The sequence below is a fragment of the Anarrhichthys ocellatus genome, unplaced genomic scaffold (assembly GCF_004355925.1).
Source record: "Anarrhichthys ocellatus isolate YVR2014 unplaced genomic scaffold, GSC_Weel_1.0 scaffold64, whole genome shotgun sequence".
NCBI lineage: Eukaryota > Metazoa > Chordata > Actinopteri > Perciformes > Anarhichadidae > Anarrhichthys > Anarrhichthys ocellatus.
The window spans coordinates 1,207,955-1,233,416 of record NW_022280094.1 but is presented as its reverse complement, the minus strand read 5'-3'; the positions used below and the strand labels follow the sequence as shown (position 1 = coordinate 1,233,416).

Genomic DNA, 25,462 nt, shown 5'->3' with positions numbered 1-25,462 from the left:
GTGGTGGGCAGAGAGCCGCAAACCCCCAAATCCTAGATTAATGTTGGTAAGCTTACTGGTTTGATCCATGGCTGCACTGTAATCACAATGACTTGATAGAGTGAGAGGGAGAGAGAGGAATCCTCTTAGTCTCACACTGGATTGGATTTATTTCACTACCACCAGGGAATAGGACCTTCACTGCCTCAATTTACTCCGTTTACCTAAGGATTATTACTATAATATGCCAATTATTATCTTAAATCAAGTGAGGCTGATTGTGGAATTATGGAGTTTTGGATAATGCAGTTTTTTATGCCTCCATGCCAGCTACAGACGTGGCCAGAGACGTTGTGTTTTCAGGTTGTTAATCTGTCTGTCCGTCCATCCATTCCATTTCGGTGAACGTGGTATTTCAGGAACGCCTGGAGGGAATTTCTTCCAAATTTGGCACAAACGTCCCATCAACTCAATGATGGACCGATTAGGATTCATACACTAATTATTACAATTTCACACAAATATTTAAAAGGATAAAATGACAAAAGGATGACACTTTGGACGGACATGGATGTAAACTGCAACGTGAGGAGTCACTCTAATTTAATTGTATTAAATCTTGCATCATGTGAGTACAAATCAAGGAAACCAGTCATTCATGTGCTTCATGAGGCAGCAGGAAGCACCTGAATGGTCATCATTAAGACGGTTATCCAGGGAAACAAAAGGCAAGAAAGTGCATCATAATGAGCTGGTTTACTTAAAGGTGCCCTGTGGAGTTTTCTTGTAAACAAACAAAAGTTGTTTACATTCACTAATCATCATTTCTTTATCTCTCCTCTTCTTTAGCAAAGGGGACTCTGAGAGAAGACACACTGAGGGTTTTCCTCCAGCAGATTGCTGCTGCCATGCGCATCCTCAACAGCAAAGGAATCATCCACCGGGACCTGAAACCGCAGAACATCCTGCTGTCATATGTGGGTCGCAAGAAGTCCAACATCAGTGGCATCCGCATCAAAATAGGTGACCGAATTAGATAGAAAAAGTCCTTTCATAACTGTGTCAGAGGGCTGAAGTAAAAACAATGTAGAGCATCTATTGATTCCAAATTTATAGCTGCAATAAAACAATTCCTTAAAGACAAAAAATGCACTGGGTATAGAAGAGAATTTCATTTTCTCTGTACACATCCACTGTCAAACAAATAGCTACTCTGCAATCCACACTCAAAACGTCTTATTTTTAAACTAGAGTATTGTAGTTAATGCATTGAAGTGAAAGACTGTTTTATGCATGTGTTGCTGTTCCTGTTTGTCTCTCAGGCTTTCTCCAGTGTCCAGCAATACTGGTTTGTGTTCCTAGTAATAATAACAAATGTATACTGACAGGTTTGTTTCATGCTTCTGTTCTGCAGCTGATTTTGGCTTTGCACGGTACCTCCAGAGCAACATGATGGCGGCCACACTGTGCGGGTCACCCATGTACATGGTCAGTGTGTTTCACTGTGTATGTTTTGTGTGTGAAGCATTGCAGCTGAGGTCTGTCATTTTAAAACTAGTGCAGTGTCCGTTCAGAACATGCCTGTTCACAACGGGCCCAATGTTTGGCCTGTAGTGTTGCTGCCTTTCTCAAGAACCGCTCATGCAAACAACACACTCGACGCTGCTCTTCCTGTGATCCTCAGCAATACACCCGCCATGACATACATGAAAAAACAACAACACCAGGGGCAGACTTAACCAAGTGAGGCAACTGCCTGGGGCCGCCTTTCTAAAAGGGCCCCAAACACCTATAGATTTATTATATGTAAATATCAAGTTATGCTACTAGTCTAACTCATTGTACCCTGAAATAACTTACAAAAGGCCCCAAAGCACCTACAAAATATGCAACTCAACCGTATACACCTTACTGTGTACTTCTGCTTCAAACGAAATCTTTGTAGCAGTACAATTAACCGGGAAATGTTACTGGTAACATTTCAGATTTGGCAAAAATATATCATTTACAATATGATGTATTATTATTCATAAACTTTTCCAGCATCATATTAGAATTGAAAGCTCCACCTTAAACAGACATTAAGTATATTGTGCAGATAATCCCTCTCTTTCACTCTTCACTTGAAGTAAGCAGGTTTTTGTATTGTGTGTATTAATAGTTTTACTATGAATAGTGAATATCAGAAAGAACCCCCACATTACTAAATCTGCCCCTGGAAAAATAATTGGTTCTCGAGGAAAAACCACCAGGGACCCCTAACCACTGTATAGATTTATTAGGATATTTAGATATAAAAATGACCGAATTATGTTCTTAGTCTTAGTCACTGTACCCCCAAACAACTTGTTTAGAATATGCAACTTAGCTGTATACTACTTGCTGTAGTATACTGAGGATAACATTGAAGTACTACATTTACATGACAGAGAGATCAGATTCTGCTCATAAAATATAATGAAATATTATTCATTTAACTATTCAGAATTATGAATTGAAAGCTCTAACTTGAACGGACGTTAAGTAAAGTCCGTTGTACTGATACTGCCACTCTTCACTTAAAGTACACATATTTGTGTGCAGGACTTTTGCTGTGCCGTAAAAATAGTTTTACTAATAGTTAATAGTTTTTCTTCAGAAATAGAGTTTTGACTACTGTTAATAAAAGCTGTGAATATGTCACTTTTTTACTGGAAGTTTGAATATGTTTTCCTGCAAGAAAGTAATCGTTTAGATCTCAATATGTGGTCAGTTTATCCAAATAATGCCTGTTTGGTTTGAGCTTGAAGCTCTGCTCCCACTGCTGCACAGAACGCTGTGTGCTTGTTTACTCAAATTTTGTTATCGGAAAAAAATCCAATGCACATTCTAAAAAGCACCCCAGCAATACACTAAGTGTGGAGTAGATCAGATGAGCGGTTCTTGAGATATCCAAAGAACAGATGGACAGACATACAGTACATTCCTTGCTTTATAGTTAGATGACCTGGCAGCTTCATTAGCAGTGTGTTGCATAACTCTCCCTGCTCTGGATCTTAACCTGGCCTTTCCTCCCTCAGGCCCCAGAGGTCATCATGTCCCAGAACTATGATGCCAGGGCCGACCTGTGGAGCATAGGGACAGTCCTCTACCAGTGTCTGGTCGGCAAGCCACCGTTCCAGGTTAATACTGCGCACATCAAATAAATTACAAATGTATTTGTAGATATGTGTGTTTGTGCATCTAATTTCTATATAAATATTTGCAGGCCAATAGTCCCCAAGACTTGAGGATGTTCTATGAAAAGAACAAGAATCTCCAACCGATGTAAGCCACAAAACCTCTTCTTTTTTGCTTTGAGGCTCCTTTTTACAGTGTGTGATTTGGGCTGTCCCAGATGAAAGGTGACCGTTTTGAGAAGAATTTGTGGGCCAGTCTTTGAGACCAGTGCAGAGCCTGTTGTTTGTATCCATGGTATGAGCATGGCTCTATGGATGCCATATTCGAGCCACCACTTTGGTCCTGACTGAAATACTGTATCTCAACAACGATAGCATGGATTGCCATGAAATATTTTACAAGCATTCCTGGCTCCCAGACGATGAATCATATGTTGGTGATCCCCTGACTTTTCCTCTAGTCCCACCAGCAGTTACTGTTATTAAGTTTCTGTTATTTAGCGAAATATTGCAACACTTTTGGAGGAATTGTTCTGTAATTTGGCACACACAATCATGTTACACTGTAATCCCTTTGACGACTCTGCCTTTCACCCAATACCCTCATTAGGTCAAACTTTTTATTTGTCCATTACTTTGGTTTATGACCGAATACCTGTAAAACTAATGATAATCCCATCAGCTTCAGCAACTGTTAACATTCTCAACTAACATGGAAGGTGAATATGGCAAAATTAGCATCATCGTTAGCATTTAGCTCAATGTTCTCCTGTCCCTCAGTACAGCCTCACAGAGCCACTAGCATGCCTGCAGATAAGGTCAGCAACCTTGACATGAAGTGCCATTTTTACATTTTCTTGTTTATCAGTGTACCATATTAACATTAAGGTTAACATTAAGTTAAACATGACACCACATCAAAATGTAAATCTCCAACAGATCTGTAGTTTTATTCCATCCATATAGGCAATGTGCATTAGCAACATTTTCAAAACACATTTTTCTCCCATAATCAGGACATTGTAATTATATTTGAGAGCACTATACAAGAGGGTTGCCATACTTATGAAACTATCCACATCTGAGTTGAAATCATTAACCCTACCAACCTTCCAGCAATCTTGCTCAGCAATAAACTTGTGAAAATCTGCGAAGAAGGCCAGGAGTACTAGCTACTACTGTCAGAGACAGAGTGGGACGGGTCTTTGCGAAATGCGGTTGGGGGGTGGCTACCAAGACTTCATTTGATCCATCTCACATAGTGTGACATGCACTTGTAAGATTGTTGTTTTTTCTCCCCACAAGAAACAAATAATTAATATTCCCATGCTCTGATTAACCAGCATCCCGAGGGAGACATCCCAGCAACTTGGCCACCTTCTGCTTGGGCTGCTGCAGAGGAATCAGAAAGACAGGATGGACTTTGGTGAGTGAAAACATAATAGTCATTTATTTAAACATCGAATGATGAATGTGTTATTCAGGTATGTTTCTTACATAAACTGAAATCTGTCTGTGCTCTCTGATCTGTTCTGTCCCATCACTCTGTAGACGCTTTTTTTAGCCATCCGTTCCTGGAGCTGCCATCCACCATTAAAAAATGTAAGCACAGAGCTCACAGTCCCAAGCAAGATAACTTACTCTTCTACACGTCTACACATCGTACAACTTGAAAACATGATAAATCATCTGTATTTCTTTCCCTCAGCATGTCCAGTGCCAGTCCCCAGCGCTTCCAATGTAGTGACGGACAGTTCCTGCGGCAGCTCACCATGCATCCGCTACAACTCCCCTCCTGTAAGTTTGACATTACTTTATAAATCCTCATTCAAAGGGGACTACACTTACATTGTGAAAATAATAAGATTGTGCTTGGACCCTTGCATTAGATAAGGAACCTCATGGAGAACAACTTAATACAATTATAACATTTTCAATCCATGTGACAGAAATTATACATATAGTAAATACATAAAATGGCAGTGGGTGTCAGGCAGGATCAGGGCAGCAGGCACAGCCACGGTGCAGATATACCCAAGATCCAAGGAATACTGCGAGGCGAGAAAGCACATAAGGACATCGAGGGAAGAAGCCAAGATAGTAACATGCATTAATTGGACGTGAATGCATACAGATGGAGGGGAGGACAGAGGAGCTCCGTGTAGTCCCCCGGCGGTTTGGGCCTATAGCAGCATATCTAAGGGCTGGTCCAAGGCAAACCTGAGTCGGCCCTAACTATAAACCTGAGTCGGCCCTAACTATAAACCTGAGTCGGCCCTAACTATAAACCTGAGTCGGCCCTAACTGTAAACCTGAGTCGGCCCTAACTGTAAACCTGAGTCGGCCCTAACTGTAAACCTGAGTCGGCCCTAACTATAAACCTGAGTCGGCCCTAACTATAGGCTTTATCAAAGAGGAAAGTCTTAAGCCTACTCTTAAGTTTAGTGAGAGAGTCTGCCCCCCTGACTGAAAGTGGAAGCTGGTTCCATAGGAGAGGTGCTTTGTAGCTGAAGGCTCTAGTAGGGTAATATGGTACGATAAGCTCCTTAAGATATGATGGTGCTGACCAATTAGGGGTTTGTAGGTGAGAAGAAGGATTTTACATTCTATGCTTGATTTTATTAATATGATCTCTTCCTTGTTTTTGTTAATACATGAGCTGCAGCATTCTGAATCAACTGGAGAGTCTAAAGAGACTCATCAGAACAGGCTGATAATAAGGAATTGCAGTGATCTAGTCTAAAAGTAACAAAAACATGGATGTGCCTGCTTTTACAAAGGTGACAAAAGGCAGTCCTTGAAGTTTGTTTTATGTGTATATTCTGATCAAAGATAACGGCGAGATCCTTTGGTGTTGTCTTTTGGTGTTCGTGGTGTTTGATGCAATGTTATCTAGAGTAACTATATCCTTATATAACTATTAGTATAAGTCAGTGGCGGGCCGTGCATTTTATACCTGGGCCTTCAGTGCTGTCCTACTACAGTTGAATTACCTCCTAATAACCTCATTATGACAAATCAATCCAGCAAACCTGCAGCGGATCCACGCATTCCACCACACAAGAGCACGAGCCATTCAAATATTATTCATAAAAACGACACATTACAGCAGATGTAAAACAACAAACGCAGTTTGTCACTTACCGAATGCTGTTCACTTAAAGACAAACTCCATCCTCCTTTCTTTGTTAGAGTTTAATCCCACGTACATCGTTTCAGTTCCAGTAAGAAGTCCTTCTCGATTCATGGACGCCAGTGACAGTCGAGCCTCCCCAGTTGTATTTCGCCGGTCTGCTGCGGCAGGTTCGCAGCGGGGCCGGGATCTCACCTCCGCCGGGGCGCCCGCCGGGGCGCCTGCCGGGCCACGGTTGTAGAGCTGTTTCCCTGTGAACGTGTTCGTTGAGTTGTAGATCCACTCGAGTCTCTCCAAAAGTTTTCAAAAGCAGCGTAGCTTGTGTCCTGCCGTGCTATGGCGTCCTCAGGTTAATCAATATATATACTTGGATATCAGCTGCATGGCAATAAAGGTTTATGGCGTGCTCTGATAATATTGCCTAAAGGAAGCATATATAAGGGGAATATAACTGGTCCAAGCACACAACCTTGCTTAACTCCGTGACAAACTTTGGTGTGCATGGAGGATTCATCGTTTACATACAGACTGGGATTGATCTGATGAACAGGACTCCAGCTTCACGGCGTTCCTTCAATGCAATTAAAGGTTCCAGTCTCTGTAACAGGATGTGATGGTCAACCTTACGAGACAAGAACAGAGACAAGTCCTTTGTCTGATGCAATCAGAAGGTCATTAGTCGTTTTCACCAGTGCTGTCTCTGTGCTATGATGCTTTCTAAATCCTGACTGAATATCCTCAAATAAACTATTGTTATGTAGAAAGTCACACAGCTGATTTGCGACTGGTTTCTCAAAGATCTTAGAGCGGAAGGGAAGGTTAGAGATCGGTCTATAGTTAGTCCACACCTCTGGATGAAGAGTGGGCTTCTTAAGAAGAGGTTTAACTACAGCTACTTTTAAGGACGGTGGTACAGGGCCTGTTAGTAAAGACAGATTGAAGATCTCTAGTAAAGTGGTGCTAACTAAAGGTAGAACTTCTTTAAGCAGTCTTGTCTGGGTGGGGTCTAAGAGACAGGTGGATGGCTTAGATGTAGAAATTGATGAAGTCTGTGTGTCTGTCTATGAACTCCCAGTCTCTCCCGGACATGCAGACACTAGCAGAAGATGGTCTGTCGTCCCCTCCGCTCGGTCCGCCCAACTTCCTGCAGCTGTCCAAAGAGTCTGCAGGAAGCACCAGCAGTAAGAACTCGTCCTGTGACACTGATGACTTTGTCCTGGTGCCTCACCTCTCGACTGACAGCTGTAAGTGCCAACACACATACTGTACTCTGCTGTATTCCCTTAAATTCACTCAGGTGTAACTCACCGGATTATTTGAGAGGGAGATCAACTCTTGGGCTTAATTCATTTCTTTTGTAGAAAATGCAGAAATATTACCTTTAGGGCTAGGCAGTGAATTTAATCAGGATATTTTTTTCATAACAGTTGATTTTGATGCATTAGGGCTTCACAATTAATCTAATGTTAATCGTGATCAGAACTTTTGCTTCCCATAATTAAATGAACATGATCAACTGCCATATTGACACTTAAAACGCGTGCTCCGCTCCGTTTTGGCTTTACTTTTGGGGGCTTACATGCTGCTGCTTGGGCACCGTTAAGCAGCAGCATGTGAAAATCGTTCCTGAATGTTGCAGTTCCGAGTAGAAGAGTAATTTAATTCAATTCAATTTATTTTGTATAGCGCAAACTCACAAATCACAAATTTGCCTCAGAGGGCTATTTTTACTTGTTTTAACAGAGAGCAGACGTGCAAAACATAAATCCATGCAATTCATTGAAGAAGAATCTTATTTTAAGTCTTATTTTGTCTGTATTGTTTATTATCAGGAATGTAGCACAACGGGAAAGTGAAATCACACAGTGCTTTGTTGATCTAATCTTGGCTTAAAAGGTTTAGGTACACTTTTATGTTGCCTCTAGAAGAGGTCCTGTGAATAAGGACCAGTCTTATTTTAATGCAAAGACACATTAGCAGGAATGTAGCACACCATGGAAGCTTATTTAAATGTGAAAGTGCAATTAAAAAGTATTTTGTCCCTAAAATCAATGAATAATCGTTATACATTTTTGTGATCTCATTGTCAATCAAAATAATGTTGATAATCATTTTGTCCATAATCGAGCAGCCCTATGATGCATACAGTATTACAACATGAATCGGTCACAATTTCGGTTTCATGTCGTGCTTTATATAATGTTACGGTTGCTGTGACGGTAAAAATGTTGCTTACTGTCCCATTTCAAAGAAGGTTTCCTCTGAGGGAGTGCTTTGTGCCTCCCCTAACAGCACATCAACTTCTCATGTGTTGTGTTTAGCAAACTCAACCAACCCTTTTGTGCCTATATTGCCAAGTAGGATGTCCGTCTTAAAATACTTTAATATGATTGGTTAAAAATAGTTTTGTTTCTGTATGTTGATTGGTTGTCATGTTGCCAAGTTTTGCACACATGCTCACACAAACTCACATAGCACGTCTCCAAATCCACAGCTGGTAAATTAGACAGCTGCTAACCATTTAATGCTGTAGCTGTAGACATCAGTGCACAAGCACACTTGACTGGTAAAATGTCTATCATGTTCTACACTTGCACACACACGCATCCACCTGCTAGTCCTCCCATTGAAACAATGAATAAAAAGTGTCACCTCAGCAGGCATTTTGAGTGGCATTCAGTTATTAATTCAGTATTAATTGCTGTTGGTTTATACATCAGTAAAGCCTGTTGCACCTTCATTATTCTCTTCTTTGCCTCTCTCTCCCTCCTCAGATGACCAGCCAATGGGAGCAGGTCGTCGGCCGTCCAGTGAGTTCCTCATGTGTGGAGGGTAAGTCCGATGCTATAAACCAGAAAGCTCTGGACATTGTTCAGAAATACAAACATCGTCTCTCATAATGTACTTGACAAACAGCACGGCTCATAATGAACCCAAGGTAAAGGTTCTAGAAAGAGAAATGAAAACTATACAGGAACCTTCAGTCAATGATCAATAAAGCCATGGGAGGCATACACGATGAATGCAAATAGTATTAAAGTGTAGTAGACAAATATATCTTTTTGTAGTGTTGTATTCATGTGCTCTTGAGTTTAATGCGTGCTGGATGGGTGCATTCCACTGCTGCATAACCAATAGCTCTACCGAGGACAAATACTGTATAGTCAATGATTGACTGATGGATTGGTTGATCTTGTGAAATGCATTTAATTGCTTTCTTGCCGAGAGTTAGTCGGATAGCTTAGCTTAGCTTAGCATAGGACTGGAAACGGGGAAACTGCTAGTCTGGCTCTGTCCAAAGGTAACAAAACCAGCCTACCAACAGCTCTAAACTGAAACAAGTATCAGAACGTTGAGGTTTTATGAGATTATGTGTTTTATCATCATCTTGCTGTGTGTGATTAACAAAAAAAAAGTTGCTAGCTTTGATTGTTTATTTTGGTCATAAACTGGTATTTTCTACAATTGCAAAAGTCATCAAAGGGGTCTGTAAAGCCTCTGAGAATGCTGCAGATAGTGTGTTATTGTTTACATGTGCCGCTGGGTCACTAACTAATCAGACACAGTTCATGGAGGATGAACTAGATGTTGACAAGAGTCAGAGTAAAGAATAGACTGGCTGTCCAATGGACGTGTGACATGTTGCTGTGAGTCAGATTCCATTTCACACACAGCCTTGTGTGTGTGTGTGTGTGTGTGTGTGTGTGTGTGTGTGTGTGTGTGTGTGTGTGTGTGTGTGTGTGTGTGTGTGTGTGTGTGTGGTCGCATCATCTATACTTCAGGCATTTTTTATGTCAGCGAGGCCTCCTCTGTTTCTTCATTTTACTAATACTTTCTCTCTCTGGCCACCAGCAAAACACCCTCCTCTCAGCTTGACACACTTCTAGATATTACACACACACTCCGTGTCCTTTTGTCCCAAGTGAATTATTCTGCCCACCTCCTAATCTGTACGATGAGTAAGTTATGAATCAGATGCTGAGCCAAACAACAAGGTGGTGCTGTGCTAAATAAAGCACCTGACCCACTCAGGGCTGTGCTAAGAATAGGCTCACACACTCCCCAAATGTTGCCCGCAATAACAAAAACGTGAGATTAAGCGAGCCTCAGCTGTGTATTGAAAGATCAAAACATGCTCACATGTACTGCAACCACATTCTGCTCTCAACATGACAGCATGTCATGTTGTGAAAAAAAAAGTCCTTTAATTTGAGTTAAGATAAACATTTTTAAAGCTTCCTTAAGCTGAAGCAGGAGCTAAAAATCACATCTTGATGCTTGAGCCTCCTCTGGACTGGAAACCTTTCTGTTTCAGGGACGTTTGGATTCTTAACTTTCTTATTAAATGATGCAGTCTGCTTATAAAACGACGACGTGGAGGCTCCGTAGTCTGTACCGAAAATACAAACTTCTTCTTTCAGCCTAGACAAAGCCAGCGCTTCCCAGATCTACTCACTCTATTCTTACATTCACAGTAAAAGCCCTAGACATATACATTTTGCAGGCAAGTATTTAACATTTTAATGTTGTTTTTTTGTCATGCCGCCAGCTTACAAAGGTCTTTTAGATTGAAATTGAAGTTTTAAATACATATATATTTCCCCCCTAAAACTCCTGCTATTGTCTATCACTCTTTGTTCCCCCTCCCTTTGTTAATCACCAGTGAAAAGCCTCAAGCAGAACTGTTGTCTTCCCTCTCTGTTCCCTTTTTAAATGCATCCAATACGTTTTGTCTTTGTTGTTGTTCTGTCTAATCCTCCTCTAACCATTAGCACATTATGTGCTTTCAACGTCTTCCTCCATAGCAATAACTCTTTACTGTTTACATCGATTAGTTAACCATTGACACGGGAAGAACCAATTTCTTTCTCCACTACAGGAGTTGATCCTTCCAGTTCAGTTACAGCAGCCACGTTCTCAAGGAGCTCCTAGATCACAGCCTTGTTTATCCTCTGATTGATTGGAGTTGAGGAAGAAATGCTAAATGGACTTGCATGTGTATAGCGCCTTTCTAGTCTTCTGACCAGTCAATGCACTGTCATCATTCACACCCTTTCATACACTGATGGCAGAGCCTACCATGCAAGGGGCCATCAGGACCCCAAACTGATTCACATTCACGCACATTCATACACCGATGGCACAACCTTTGGCCTGGAGGACTGGAGGATGTGACCGGATCGAACCGCCGATCTTCCGATTGGCAGACAACCCGCTTTATCTCTGAGCCAAAGAGGAAGACCACCAGTGTGTGGGCTTGGGAACTTGGGAACTTGGGAAGATGGAGAGAAGAGCAGAATGTCTGGAGAGAGATGATCATTGTAAATAAAGCAAGGAAATATTATTCAAAAGAGGCCGGAATTGTTAAATCTGAATATAGTGGAGAGGCAACTGAAATTCAGATCCAGTCTCTCTCCTCTTTCCACTCTTGCCTCTTTTAAAAATCAGCTGTTCACAGACCTACAAATTGTCTTTCTTTCTTTTTAACGAGGAAACAACCGCGCACATTCTTCTCCATGTTAAACCTTGGCTGGGATCAATAAAGCTTTTAGCAAGCTGGTGAAAAATAGAAAGCCTCACTGGATCAAATGTCTTCTTGATCAGTGTTAAGTGTGTGGAGAAGGACAGAACGTGGTCAGGTTTACATCCCAGAATCTAACAAAGCAACTTCTCTCTGGTTCTTTGTCTGGGCTAGTCTTTGCCTCACGTGTCCTCCCCCTCTAGGCCCTCCCAGGCTTCACATCATTACATAATACTGGTTTCCAACTGTTGACACCCTCTAACGGCTATTTCCACCAGTTCTCCCTTGTCTTGCATTCAATATGTAAGCAAGGCCCTCTGTGGGTGACTCGGTCATGACTCTTTGTTTGAGAACATTTTGTCTCCTCTGGAATAACAAAAGAATGCAAATGAGCTGTGCACTTCCCCTCCTGTGCATGTGCCATTTCCCGGCCCCGCCTCTAGCCCTGCCCTCAGCAGAGCGACCCGTCAGCTGATTGGTGCTGCTTTTGTGTTTACATGGAAGCCTCACCCCCTATTTCTTTTTAACAACTCATGATCTGCCAGGCTAAACTTAAGTTCCTTAACCTGCCTCCACACTGAAGTAAACAGAGGACATGAGGCTGTAGAAACAAAGCCTCTACATTTTAGAGTTGTCCTCCTTGAAGTTCTACTTATTGCACAAGCAATAGCCTTGAGGAGGTTTATATTATTATGGGTTTTGACACCCCTGAAGATGTCCTGCAGATATGGAACCAGCAGCAGCCTCGAGCAGACCAGCTAACCGCCCTCTTCTCCCTGCTCTTCCCCTCCAGGCAGCCGCAACCCACCCCGGGACAGGCCCCCATGGTGTCCCCACGGGCTGAGACCACCCCCATCCCCGTTCCCACCCAGATTCGCAACTACCAGCGCATCAAGCAGAACCTCTCCAGCAGCCCGACAACCATGCTGTACAGCTCCCCCAGGTAAAAGCTGTCTCTGCTGGGTCTGAGAGGGACAGGAGGGCCCGTGGTCCTGGATTATCCTTGTTAGTTTTTACAGGGTTTATACACATTTTTACCGATACATTTCCAAGTCTTTTCCGTGCCTTTGAGGCAAGTCTTCATGATTATATATTCTCTGAAACGTTTGTGTGTACATGAAAGAATGAATAAAAGGTCGGAGTCTGAAGTCACCCAACGCAGAGAACAACGCAACAAGTGACATTTTTTGTCATGAAGATTTTTTTATTTATTCTTCACAAACATGCTGCAATATTATAGCACCAGAAAACAGAAACAAAAACAGGACAGTGTCGTAGACACTGCACCCCACATGACATTAATGCTGTAGAAAAGAATTCATAGAGCTTTTCCACTACTCGCAGCTTTGAATAAGACAATGCTTTTTAAGTCTGACTGGAGTCCAATAATATCTAATAATAACTTTATAATGCAGACATTTGCTGTTACTATCCCTTAGTGGCCAACCCATGCTATTGACAATATTCTCCCAGACCTCTTGTGTAAGATCAGTGTCCAGGTCCCTTTGTCATATCCTCAGACTCTCACTCTCACCATGAAGAGCATTTGCTGTCATGTTATGAAATACAGAGGGTGATTGTACATTAAGTTGTGTTAACCTTTACAGTACGCTGTCATCCTGTCCTGTATCGTAACCCATGGACTGTACTTGGAGGTATTTCCAAAAGTCCCCATTATCCATTAAGCTATATCAATCTTTCAGACCTTGATAGAAGATCACTCACTCTCCAAATAGATCAGCAAGTGGCTAAACCCTTCGTGTGCCATGCCTTAGATATAGTTTTCTTTCCTACAGGAGGAAATCCTGTGATTAAGAGCGCAGCATTTCCCCAAACATGTACCCTTGTTTGTACTGAGGCAGTCCAAACATTTTACAGATATTGTTCCAAAACTCCTGGAGAAATGGATTAATATTCCATTTGGGAGGGCCACCTCTCTGCTTATTACACTATAGTAACCAATACAGATTTTTCTCAGTAGATCTCAACTTAACCACATTTACTCTTATTATCCAGGTATTTGTGATTCTAATTCCCATTTTCTAAAACCTCTCCAGGCCTGAACATTGCTATTATTTTTCATGACTGTAAGAACCCTGTGATTAGTAATGAAACACTTGGAATGGGCACTCGCTTGTTGACATCAACTTGTGACTAATGTTTTACTCACCATTGGGAGTCAACTTTATGGCTATGTAATGAAAACGCAGGCTGTTATTACATCAGCCATAATGTTTCACCAAAATTACATCAGATACAGCATGTGCCTGCTTGAGCGTGTAGCTTTTCAACCTGTTGCTGGGAGGGTTTGTTGGTGGTTTTATGTGAAGACAAAGCAGATAGCAGGGCAGAGGAAAAAAGAAGGGTGGCACCGTGTTCCACAGGGAGATTAGTTCTGTTGTTGCTATAGAGTGCTGCAGGAATAAGTCCTAAAACCTGGAAGTGAGTCAGCATTTTAGCCTTCCAGTTCCCTCGTCTCGAAGTCATTGGGGTTTTGGTTAGGTGCCTGAAATAAGCTATGTGGATAAGGTATTTGGATAATGTTTTTGGAGTAGCAGCTTGTTCAGTTGACCTGGAAGTTACAGTAGATGGAGGATCCACTCCCCGCTAGCTATGCGTCTTTGTCCAGCTGTCCTACTCTCCAGCCGTCCTGTCTCGTCAATCTGTTTAGGGAGGATTAGAGCTCTGACACTCTGTCCTTTTGACCTATTAGAGGCCCTTCTTAATTTGTTAGTGTTCTTTTATTCTCACTTTAGGGAGCAAGAATTTGGCAAGTAGAATTCCTTCATATACTGTATGGATCTTTATTTTGCTTTATTTTAGAAATGACACCCTGCAACTAGATACTAAGACAGAAGGAAGTGGAGTAATTTGTGTTGAGCTCCGAATATGAAATCTTAATATGAGCTAGCACCTAAAGCAAGAGTTGGCCTTTGTGCACCTGCAAATCCAGCACAGTTTACTGGACACATTAAGGTGATGGCTGGTAGTCCTTTAAATTGTAAAGCAAATCAAACAGTGTCATTTTAACAGTTAATTCTTTCAGGTGCAGCATCTTCCTAAGGCAATTGACACCGTAGTAGACTTCAATAAAAACTAAAACCAAGATGGCGACGACCAGAACGTCGAATTCGAATCTTCGAAACAGTAGTCTGAAAAAACAATCACACAATGACGTCACAATGAATGACGTCACAATGGGTGACGTCACGTTGACTGCGTCCACTTCTTATATCGCGTATATGGGATACACACAATGTGTTGTGGTGAGAAACACTGAATGTATACATAACCCTTGTTTGATGTCAAGAAAACTCCACAGGGCATTTCATTAAAAGCCGTACCTCGTGCAGTTGTATCATGTCGTATCATTTGATTTGCGATTCACAGACTTCAGATTATGTATATTGTGTATCTCAGTAATTACATGAGGTCCCCACAAACTCCAGCACATGCTTTGTTTCAGTGTGACTGAAATCTGTGGTCTGGGAGAATTGGCTGACATGAGCCAAAGGGAGAGGAAAGAGGTCACACGAGAGACATTATTTGAATACCTGAATCCTAGAGGATTCCAAGTATTGTATCAATGTCTTTAACTTCACTCTTTGGATTGGTTCAGTGCTGATTGAGACAGAGCATTTTCCTCATGGCTCTGAAAGCTGAATGAATTTTACTTGAGCTTGGGATAGTCGATGCAATTACTTTTACTTATGTTTTTTGTGATGCGTGGTTGTGTTGTCTAGGTCTGGCACTGTGAGGCGTTCCAACACTAGTCCCATGGGGTTTCCCAAGGTGGGGTCGGCGTCCCCCAGCTCTGCAGATGTCCCTCAGACAGTAGGCAGGCGTCTCTCCACCGGCAGCTCTCGGCCCTACTCCCCCTCACCTCTTGGTAAGGACATGTCCAGATGTGGCTCCCAGCACACCAGCTTTTTAATAACACGTTCCAGACATGAGTTTGATTCGCAATGCGAATAACTGTTTTTGTTTGCAGTGGGCACCATCCCTGAGCAGCTGGGTCACTGCTGCTGTCACCTGCAGAACCACGAGCCTCGCAGCCGCAGCTCCTCAGGAGGTCAGTTCACTTCAGCTGTCCTCTCCAAAGCCTGGTCCCCTGGTCAACCCTAACTGTGCCAACTTGTTCACTTAGATTAAATTTATGGTCCTGTAGGAAACATGGGTTATTGAAATAGCACATGTTAATTAGTTAACACTAAAACATGAAGCATAAATTGGAAATTGTATCATATGGATGAATATTTTGTATGATAAAAACATGTTGTGAATTTTGGAAGTGATTCCATCTAAGCTATCTTTTCAGTAGGTTTTGACTTTTCAACGCTCTGAAGAAAGCAGCATTCGAAGCAGCGCAGCATTCGAATGTTGATTTTAGAATTCCAATTATAAATGAAGCTTCAGACTCTTTGGTACAGCCCTACTTCCTGCAGCATTTATTTAAATCCAATGCAGAATAAATCTAGAGCTGAAGACAGCCTTCAGCTGAGAGACAATTGAGACATGAAGTTATGTGTCCTCTGACCTGCCAGAGACAATGCACAAACCCACGTTGTCCATGAACAATCTGAATCAACACTATACATTACATGCTAATTATAGTACTATATAGTATACAGCCTTTTAACTTGAAATTGACTCTAATCCGGCCCCTCTAGGTTCCCCCGTCCCCTCTTCTCAGCTCCTTGGGCCTCGGCTCCAGAGCGCCCCCACCCTGACCGAGTTCTACCAGACCAGGCAGAAACTCCACAAGCAGTTATCGGACCCTGTGCAGCCTTCTGCCTCCTCCTCCTGCAGTCATTTCCCTCAGCTCGGTCGACCAGCCAGCCTCGGCTCCTCCCCCACCAAGCTCCTGGGCACCTCCCCCCGCACATCCGACTGGCTGCAGAAGTCGCCGCTGCCTACGATCATTGGCTCCCCGACTAAGGTGAGTGCAGATGTTATTAAGTGTGTAGATGATCCAAATTAACTAAAATGTCAGCTGTTAAAGTTTCCCTGTTTAATGTTTCTTCCATTCAGACCATTTCGGCACCATTCAAGATCCCCAAAACGCAGGCGTCCTGTAACTTGATGGCACTGGCGGACAGCCCCGTGCCCACCAAGACGCTGGCAGATGCCCGGGATATCTGTGCCCACCACTGCAGCCCGTACCTCACTGGACGCCCAGCTGCCCCTGAGGCCAGTAGGACCTTTGGCAGGTAGGCCTCCCTGAAACAAATGTGTCTTCTGTCTGTTCGCTTCGCTTGTTCCCTACTTCTCTTTTGCACCCACCTCAGCTTCCACCGTAATCAATGTTACACTGATAAATGAATGTCCATTGACCTGGATGATCAGGTCTGGTCATTATGGTTCATTGCCAATATAATGGACATGATGCTATTCAGTTTTTATATGAAGTAGCTATTGTACAATTGATCAGTAGTACACCTATTGACTGACTACAAGAGTCCTGACTTACTTGCTTCTTTATGTATTTTGCTGGGTTAAATGTCGGTAGCCAGTTTCACACTGGCTCAATTTAGTCTCCGATGCATTTATACGCACACAAAACACATTTCTGGGTCTGTACTTTCCTGGCATAGAAATAGAAATACATTTGTGTTATGTCAATCATGTCGTGTATATTTACATGCATGTAGTGGAAAGGGCTCTAGCTTGGCGCACCGCTTTGTGTTACTTTGATCCACCCCCGTCTATCCTCTACCATATGACGTCACTCTGTCTGCTGTTTGACATTGCTCTGACATTATCTGTGCTATTCCCTTCAGGTCTGTGAGCACAGGTCGTCTGTCTGAGCAGCCAATCAGAATAAGTCTGGGTGGACAGGCCTATCAGGGCAGCACTGACAGCTTGAACACAGAGCGACCCATGGACACAGGTAGGCTACACTGCTGCACACACAATGTGTTTACCACAGGTTCCCCGATTTCAGTCACTTAGTCAACATAAGAAATTACTCATGTCTGTATTCTTCAATATGAAAAATTCTGTATCAACATAAAGTCTGAGGAATGATTCTGTTATTTCATACAGCGTACTTTTTTTATAACTAAGATGCCTCATTTAATCTACACCAGTGTATGACAGAGAATGAAAACAATTAAATGTCCTCTTCCCAAAGCCCCTGCGGGTCCCAGCGGGCTGGTTCACGGTGGGTCAGCGAGTCCTCGTACTGTCCTTTTCACCGTGGGTTCACCGCCTAACAGCTGCACTCCTCCTACCTGCAGCCACCTGGGCACACGGCCACGCACCATCTCAGGTGAGGGCCCTTCCCTAGCTGAGCTAGTGTGCAAGCAAATAAGCTATTAACAGTTGGAAGCAGGACGGCGGTGAGGTATTTGTTAGTAGCACTGATCCTCATGATCCTCCACCTTCTCCTCCCTGTCCTTGTCTCAGTGGGCTCTAACAGTTCGGCCGGCTCCCTGTGCTCCACCAGCGGTCGGATCTATGTTGGTTCTCCTCCCGGCATGGCCCTGTGTTCCTCTCCTCCAGGAGGTTTTGGGGGCGGGCAGGCTGTTCCTGGGACTGAGGGGGCACCCAGCAGCCTGCGCTATGTTCCCTATGGGACCTCCCCTCCCAGCTTGGAGGGATTCATCACATTTGAAGCGCCAGAGCTGCCTGAGGAGACCCTCATGGAGGTGAGGGAGTGTGGTGTCTATTTCTTATTATTTAACAGGGAAATGGATCTGTCAGACAACTTCATGACTCACTGGTATACTCTTTTCTTTTTTTAAATTTTTATCTTGTTGTTCTGTTTTACGTTTAATTTGTGTCCGGTCCAGCGTGAGCATACAGATACCCTGATGCACCTACGGATGATGCTTTCGTTCACTGACTGCGTCCTGGAGATGGCGGCAGTGCGAGCTGGAGGGACGGAGCTTGGCGTGTCGGCCGCCTCACTCTACCCGCCCCAGGACAGTGTGGTTGTGGACCAGATCAGCCAGCTCAGCAAAGAGTGGGGGTAAGGAATGGCTTAAGTCAAGTTTGACCCTCAGATAATCTCCCTAATGTGGTGTAGTGTGAGGAAGCCCTTTGTTCAGTGGTGTTGCTGCAGTATTTTATATACTCTGGTTGTGCTGCCCCCTACAGGCAGGTGGAGCAGCTGGTGCTGTACATGAAGGCAGCTCAGCTCCTGGCTTCTTCTCTCCATATGGCCAAGGCTCAGATTAAATCAGCCAAACTCAATCCCTCCACTGCTGTCAAACAGGGTAAGGACATTTAATTTCCCATTACTTGACTTAACCTGTGACCAGTGCGTTAAACTGGAACCTGTGAGCGAGGAACCTTCAAATACACGTTTATGCAAAAAATATTTATTCCCTCTCTGTGTCTTCTCTCAGTGGTGAAGAGTTTGAATGAGCGTTACAAAAGCTGCATATCCCTCTGCCGCCGGCTGACTGACAAACTCAACCACTTCTTCTCCGATAAGCAGCGCTTTGTAGACGAAATCAACAGCGTCACAGCAGAGAAGCTCATCTACAATCATGCTGTGGAGATTGTGAGTATCAGACACACAGTACAGAAATAACTAACAGTCTTCAGTGGTTACAGAGACAAAATGATTGTAGTCTGGTAATGATTCTTGTACTTTCCACTAGGTTTTTTTCAAGCGTATGTTCAGTAAAGTGCAGCGCTAATCTATGCTAGTCAGCCTAATGTGATGCTGTCTGTGTATTTGTGCGTCAGGTTCAGTCAGCAGCTCTGGATGAGATGTTCAAGCAGACAGAAGATATAGCCTACCGCTACAGCAAGGCCGCCATGCTGCTGGACGGCCTATCCAAGATCTTACAGGACCCTACTGACATGGAGAACGTGGTCAAGTGTGAGTAGAAACTCTGAGAGAGAGACACACACACACATGCCCAGTCCTACACAATAGGCCTGATGCAGGAACCACTCGCATGAACAGATTGGGTCTTAGAGGGACAGTGTGTAGGATTTGGTGCCATCTTGTGATGTGGATGCAGATTGCAACCAACTGAATACCCCCCCTCCCCCTCACTCCTCCCTTTCAAAGACTTCATTAACGTGAGCCGCCGAGTTGAAAACTGGTAACGCTGTTCGGCTCGCTCAGAGTCCATCCTTACCATAATAGCATTACTTAAGTGCAAGGGAAGTCAGACGGCTGCTGGCAGTACCACGCTTTGCACTCTGCGGCTCACTTTACCACAGTTTCATGAGCGTGTCGGAGAACTACGGTGGCCTTCAGGTAGCGTGCAAACAGGCCCTCACTAGAGCCAGTGTTTGGTTTGTCAGTTCTAGCAAAAGCGCCGCCCTCCATCACACTGTATAGGTAATACTCTCCTCCAATCACAAGCACGCGTTCGCCCACTGAAACTGGATTCCTCAGGATGGAGAGTCTCAGGAAGAGGTTATCCCGGCGTGCCACCCGTGGTCACCTGCTCCCAAAGTCAGCCTGCTGGTCAGAGAGACTGTTCAGCAGTCATTTGCTGCTCTCTCACCCTCAGAGGAAGGCTGAAGCGAAGCGTAACAACACGATGGTGTGAAGGAGAGTGCGTCGGGGGGATAGTGCACCCAATGCCCCCAGCCGCCTTTCCTTCTCCCGCACTGATGACTGACTGTCTTTACTAATGCCAGTTAAACCCTGGAAGGGGGGAGTACACACCCGTTTGTTCCTCCTTCATCTATCTCCACACAGGGGGAGAGAAGGAAAACACACATGATGTCAGCTGCTGCGCTTACAGGCCAATCAATGATGCATTCATGGACCTCATATTTGGCTTGACCATTTCCATGTTCTCCTTCACCAAGCTCCACTCGCTAAACGGGAAGGATTGGATTAGGGTTAGTGCCGTGATGTTTGCTGCAGCTTTTTCAAGCCGGCCAAGCGTTGGTGGTGTTCAGGGACCTCTTCTCATGCTTGGATTTTTCCATTTCAGTCTCCTGGGCCAGTCTTCCATTTATGGAAGTTGTGGTGGCTCTGAAAGTCTGTGATAGAATATCAAAGCTTTCTCGCTACCTCCCCAAAGCTGTTCGCTCGTCCTCTAACACAGTTTTACAAGTGTTGATGGACAGAATGCTGAGATTGGGTTATTTTCTCCAGCTCTACAGCATTCCCCCTCCGTTCATGGGTGTCGCGGAGTTGAATCCATCCTCCCAGCAGGAGATGGATTACCTGTCAATAGACAGACAGACAGTTTCTGTTACAGGTCACAGATCTCTGTCTGTCGTCCCCACTCAGGGTACACTGTAAGAAGACAGGAGGTGTCCGGCTTGTGTTGCATCTTCGCATCCTAAACCGGTGCTTTGCCCACAATGTTAACCATCAAACGATTGATTCTCCACTGTCTACTTAAAAGTGTATACTTTCAGTTCAGGGTGGCTTTGAAACACAGAATATTCTTGTGTTTCAGCTTCCAGCAGGTAGCCTATGAGTACACAGACTTCTTTAGGCGCTGCGCCGGCCCCCCCTTCTGCTTCATAGTGACCATAGCAGGGCTATACCAAATCCCTCCTTCTTAACTTAAAGAGTTATTTCAGGTCAAGGGTTGCACATCTGGATGCTTTTTGTCCATCACTCCATACAGGGGACAGGGAGGCAAAGTTACATCTGCTTTGCCCAGTTTTCACGTTGGCATGTTATGTTGAACACCCTGCCCCCAACAGCGGGCCTTATATGCTGTTGGGTCGGCACATATTTGGGTAGGCACGTCCTGATTAACTGGCCACGGTTATGCAAATTTTCCAATGTTCAAATGTTTTCAGAGAATTTGGCACATTCACCATATTTCTTGTTCTCAGAATTGTCTCTTGGGTTTCAAAGCAAAATTCCAGATCTGAAGTGTCATGAGTGTGGAGTGTGAATATGTTCCAGAACCTTTTAACCCTTTGATTTACTGTGTAAGTGTGATATGCATTAGCTGTTAGCTATGAAGTGTGAAGGTGTGCAATAAAAGAGCACAACAGGTAGCCGTTTACAGCAATGTGGGGGTTTATGATCAAACCTTATCAACACGTACCTCTTCGTGAACAGGCAGCATTTATCAGGCTGAAACGAGCAATATACAATAACTATGTGCAGTTAAGAGAGTTTGCTGGATCTGCAGGACTAGCAGACCTGTAGTCTGTCTAATAATGTAATTCGTCTTGCGTTTACTTTGTTTGAACAACTTCTCTTTACATGTTGTTGTTTTGTGTATTTTCCCTGCAGACAAGGCCAGCGTGGACCGCAGGATCTCAGCCCTCTGCTACTGCACTGTCACACTCTATGAGTAGCTGCCCTCACACAAACACACATACGCTCACACACAGAGGGACCAAGTCCTAAGACTATCGACGACCATCTTCACAAAGCCTCCGCTCCTTCCTGTAGCAGTTCAAGCACTTTTCATTTGAATCTGTATTTATCGTCATACTGGCTGCATCACGGACTGAACTGTGACAAGCGACTGATGCACAAATTTACAACCAAAGATGACAACGGATCTAGATAAAAAACAAAGGCTGGAACCAGATGTGCACTTTCAAGTGCAGTTTTCTTCAGACGCTATGTTGGTGGAAAACCATCTGATCAACATGTATAAAAAAAACTAATATCCATCTTTCAAGATATCATTTGTTTTTTACCAGAAGAAAAAGAGGATGGAAAGGACTATGAGACGACGATGATCCTGCTTACTATGTGATACCAGTGGTTATTTACTGTGTTTAATTTGTCATTGTTCTTATTTATTGGTTCAGAAGAACATGGGTGTTTAAGTCTCCTGCCTATCTTGAAAACCTCAAGTATTGGAGTCGAAGAAATTGGAAGAAATTAGCAAAGGGCTTACGGCCAATCGGAAACACAAACTCTTGTTACAGAAACTAGTCAGCCATGTGAGCAAAGGAACTTTTTTTTTTTTTTTTTTTTTCTTGTGTTAGCTCAAGCACTTTATTGTGGATTGAGAGGAAGAGAAGTGTAACTGTGAAGGCAGGGGGAAGGGTTTTCTAATCACTCCTGCTCCCACCTTCAAAACGTACCTGCTCTGTGTGCATGATGGGCAACCAGGGTGAAGTGTAATTGGCTGCAGCCCAACTTTGTGGGACCTCTTCTGGCAAGATCAACTTGTTTTCTGATAGAACCACGTGTCTCTTTTTAGCTGATTATGATTTGATATATTTAAAGGGGCATGCCACTGATTTAAACTAAGGATATTTATCGGCCTGTGCTACTTCAAATTAGGCTTTTCTATTATCTAATTTTGATTTATCACACACGTTCTCTAACTTAATGGAAGTGTAATGTTAAATTGGAGGAATATCCCTTTAATTGCAGACAGTTGTGTTAACAGTTGTGTCTGGCATATGAAAAAATGGGCTACAATTTGAGTGCAGGCATTTTAAGGCTTCCTTGTCATTTACCATTGACATGATGTCAGATGCAATTGCTCACAAACATGAAACCAACATAATTTATAAAAAATACATTTTGATAAATTGCATAATACAGAGCTGGGGAGCTTTGATTGGCTTTAGTTAACGTGATAATTTTGCACTTGCAAACAGATAAGAGACGCTTGTCACATTGTTTCCATTGTTCCCCAGTTTTATAGGAGTGTAACAAACCCATGGGGATGTGCTGATTATGTTGCTCATAGTGAGGAGGGGTTCAAGTAAGTGACAGTGGCTCACTCTGCTCCCATTTGTCTGTAGGCCCGGACATGGAGGAGACAGGTGGCAGGCCCTTCTGTCACCACTGCAGTGCTGAACAACCAATCAGCAGCCACCTTAAACCCAGATGGAGTGAATTGTGAAACTGAATGGTTAATAAGTTTCATTTGACTAAAATACTACATTTTTTATGTGCTGTCAGTATATGTAGCTAATTTTTTTTAACAAAACTTGATGTTTGCAAACTTGTATATATTTGTATGTGGTGCATGTGATGATTCCATTCCTCTCTTTTTGGGAGGGGAGTGAGTGTGTGTGTGTGTGAGGTCACAGCTTGAGTTTTGGGGGTGTCCATGATGCATCAGATGGCCTGCCTGTCAGTCAAAGAGCACAAATCTTTACATGTACATAGATGAATTTGATACATTGTATTCATGTCTGCCAAGGGTTTGATAAGAAACCTATTTTGGCACAACAGGGGTGTGCCAAAGAATAAAACATAACTTGTGGCAGCTTCAAAACTTTACAGAGAACTATTTCTACCAGGACTGTTCATTGTTGAGATCAAGACATGTTTGTTTTGTGGGTCTTATGAAATTTTCGGAAATGAGCGTGATCTCTTTAGATTTCAAACTCATCTCCTAAAATGTCTTGATACTCCAGTTGTCACAATCTGCACTGCCTAGCATCCACCCTGTCCCTCTGCCTCCCCTCAAGTCATCTGCTGTCCTCCCAACGGTATATGTTCTGTTTGTATGTGTGAGTGTCTATAAACACGCGTGCACTTGCCATGTGTGCATTAAGGCCAGTAGTATACAGTTATTGATGGAAAAGGAGGTGCCTTCTTCTTGTGAAAGTAGACAGAGGCCTACTCCTTTGTACAGGTGTGAATATATTCTTCTCTGTGTACAAATGTTTATAAATGCATTCACAGGCACCCAGAGGTCCCTGGGCCTGTTCCTCTGATGTACTGTTCTTTTTCTGAGACATATCTGGGTTACAGTTTCCCTCGTCCTTGTCATGAGCACTCTGAACCACACAAAGCCTTTTACTGCGCACGGAGTGAAGAGGGACAAATAAAGCTGATGGAAACCCGCCTGACCCTTTGCTCTGTACTTTTTTTTTTTTTTTTTTATATCCATGGACTGTAACTGAAGATGGACTGTTTTGGATGAAGCATGGGTACCGAGTCAGCATTTTACCCTGTAGAACCTCTAGAATCTTGAATGTATGTACCCTGTTGTTTTACGCTTCTCCAGCTTGATCTGAATGCATTTTGAAGTCACAACCATGATAATGCAACTCTCCAAGCACCGATTTTTTTAAAGAGAAATGTCAACGTAATACTTGTGTCCCTCACCAAGGGGTGTCTGTCTTTGTTCTTTATGGAACACAAATACAGTCTTTGCTATTAAAAAGAGAAAACATTACAATGTCTTGCTGTGTTTTATTCTTTGGGCTTGGGTCTGTGTCGATTTCTCAGAGACTGAACGGTCAGACGAAACGATCTGAACTGAAAAACTTCATGTGATGATGATTATACAAATGATTAAAATATAATCAAATTGTACTAACGATGTTGTGTTGACCAATAAAATGATCCCTGCCTCGTTGCGGGTGTGTTTGTCTTACGAGATTTTATCTGACACTCTTAACCTGGTTCATCCACTTACCAACCAAGGCTTTATTATATTTTTGTGTGTGTATGTATAAATATATATACATACACACCATTGCGCCACCCATTCCTCTTTATGTTCATAGCTACACCAGCCTTCTGTTGACATGCTAGAGGGGAACAAACGGTGGTGTCAGTCAGTGGACCAACTTACAGTCACAAATCTGCTAGTGATGCTGGTAGGGTGTGGTGCCAGTTCATGCAACACGTGCTGTTGTATCTGGTTCATGATCACAGTACTACTTCAATATTCAACAGAAAAACCACTGACGATCAATAACATTATACACCACAGCACCCAGACCTTCACCACAAAAAACATACAGCACTAATGTTAACTGTGAATCAAAGCTGACACTGACAATAGAGCA

At 43.2% G+C, this 25,462-nt stretch overlaps 1 protein-coding gene across 1 annotated transcript in view; it reads left to right on the top strand.

The window, feature by feature from the left end:
- The window catches only part of ulk2 (unc-51 like autophagy activating kinase 2), a 43,106-nt gene extending 18,260 nt beyond the window's left edge, over window positions 1-24,846 (top strand). The window contains exons 6-27 of the mRNA XM_031872450.1: window positions 829-1,002; window positions 1,394-1,467; window positions 3,039-3,140; window positions 3,227-3,285; window positions 4,481-4,563; window positions 4,689-4,739; window positions 4,846-4,934; window positions 7,346-7,514; window positions 9,045-9,102; window positions 12,585-12,734; window positions 15,535-15,680; window positions 15,783-15,863; window positions 16,462-16,730; window positions 16,823-17,001; window positions 17,572-17,681; window positions 17,925-18,062; window positions 18,200-18,441; window positions 18,586-18,764; window positions 18,893-19,011; window positions 19,144-19,301; window positions 19,490-19,625; window positions 21,975-24,846. Of these exons, the coding sequence (XP_031728310.1) occupies window positions 829-1,002; window positions 1,394-1,467; window positions 3,039-3,140; window positions 3,227-3,285; window positions 4,481-4,563; window positions 4,689-4,739; window positions 4,846-4,934; window positions 7,346-7,514; window positions 9,045-9,102; window positions 12,585-12,734; window positions 15,535-15,680; window positions 15,783-15,863; window positions 16,462-16,730; window positions 16,823-17,001; window positions 17,572-17,681; window positions 17,925-18,062; window positions 18,200-18,441; window positions 18,586-18,764; window positions 18,893-19,011; window positions 19,144-19,301; window positions 19,490-19,625; window positions 21,975-22,039 (2,831 nt within the window). The 3' untranslated portion in view covers window positions 22,040-24,846. The remainder of the gene's footprint in view (window positions 1-828; window positions 1,003-1,393; window positions 1,468-3,038; window positions 3,141-3,226; window positions 3,286-4,480; window positions 4,564-4,688; window positions 4,740-4,845; window positions 4,935-7,345; window positions 7,515-9,044; window positions 9,103-12,584; window positions 12,735-15,534; window positions 15,681-15,782; window positions 15,864-16,461; window positions 16,731-16,822; window positions 17,002-17,571; window positions 17,682-17,924; window positions 18,063-18,199; window positions 18,442-18,585; window positions 18,765-18,892; window positions 19,012-19,143; window positions 19,302-19,489; window positions 19,626-21,974) is intronic.
- Window positions 24,847-25,462: the final 616 nt, after the last annotated feature.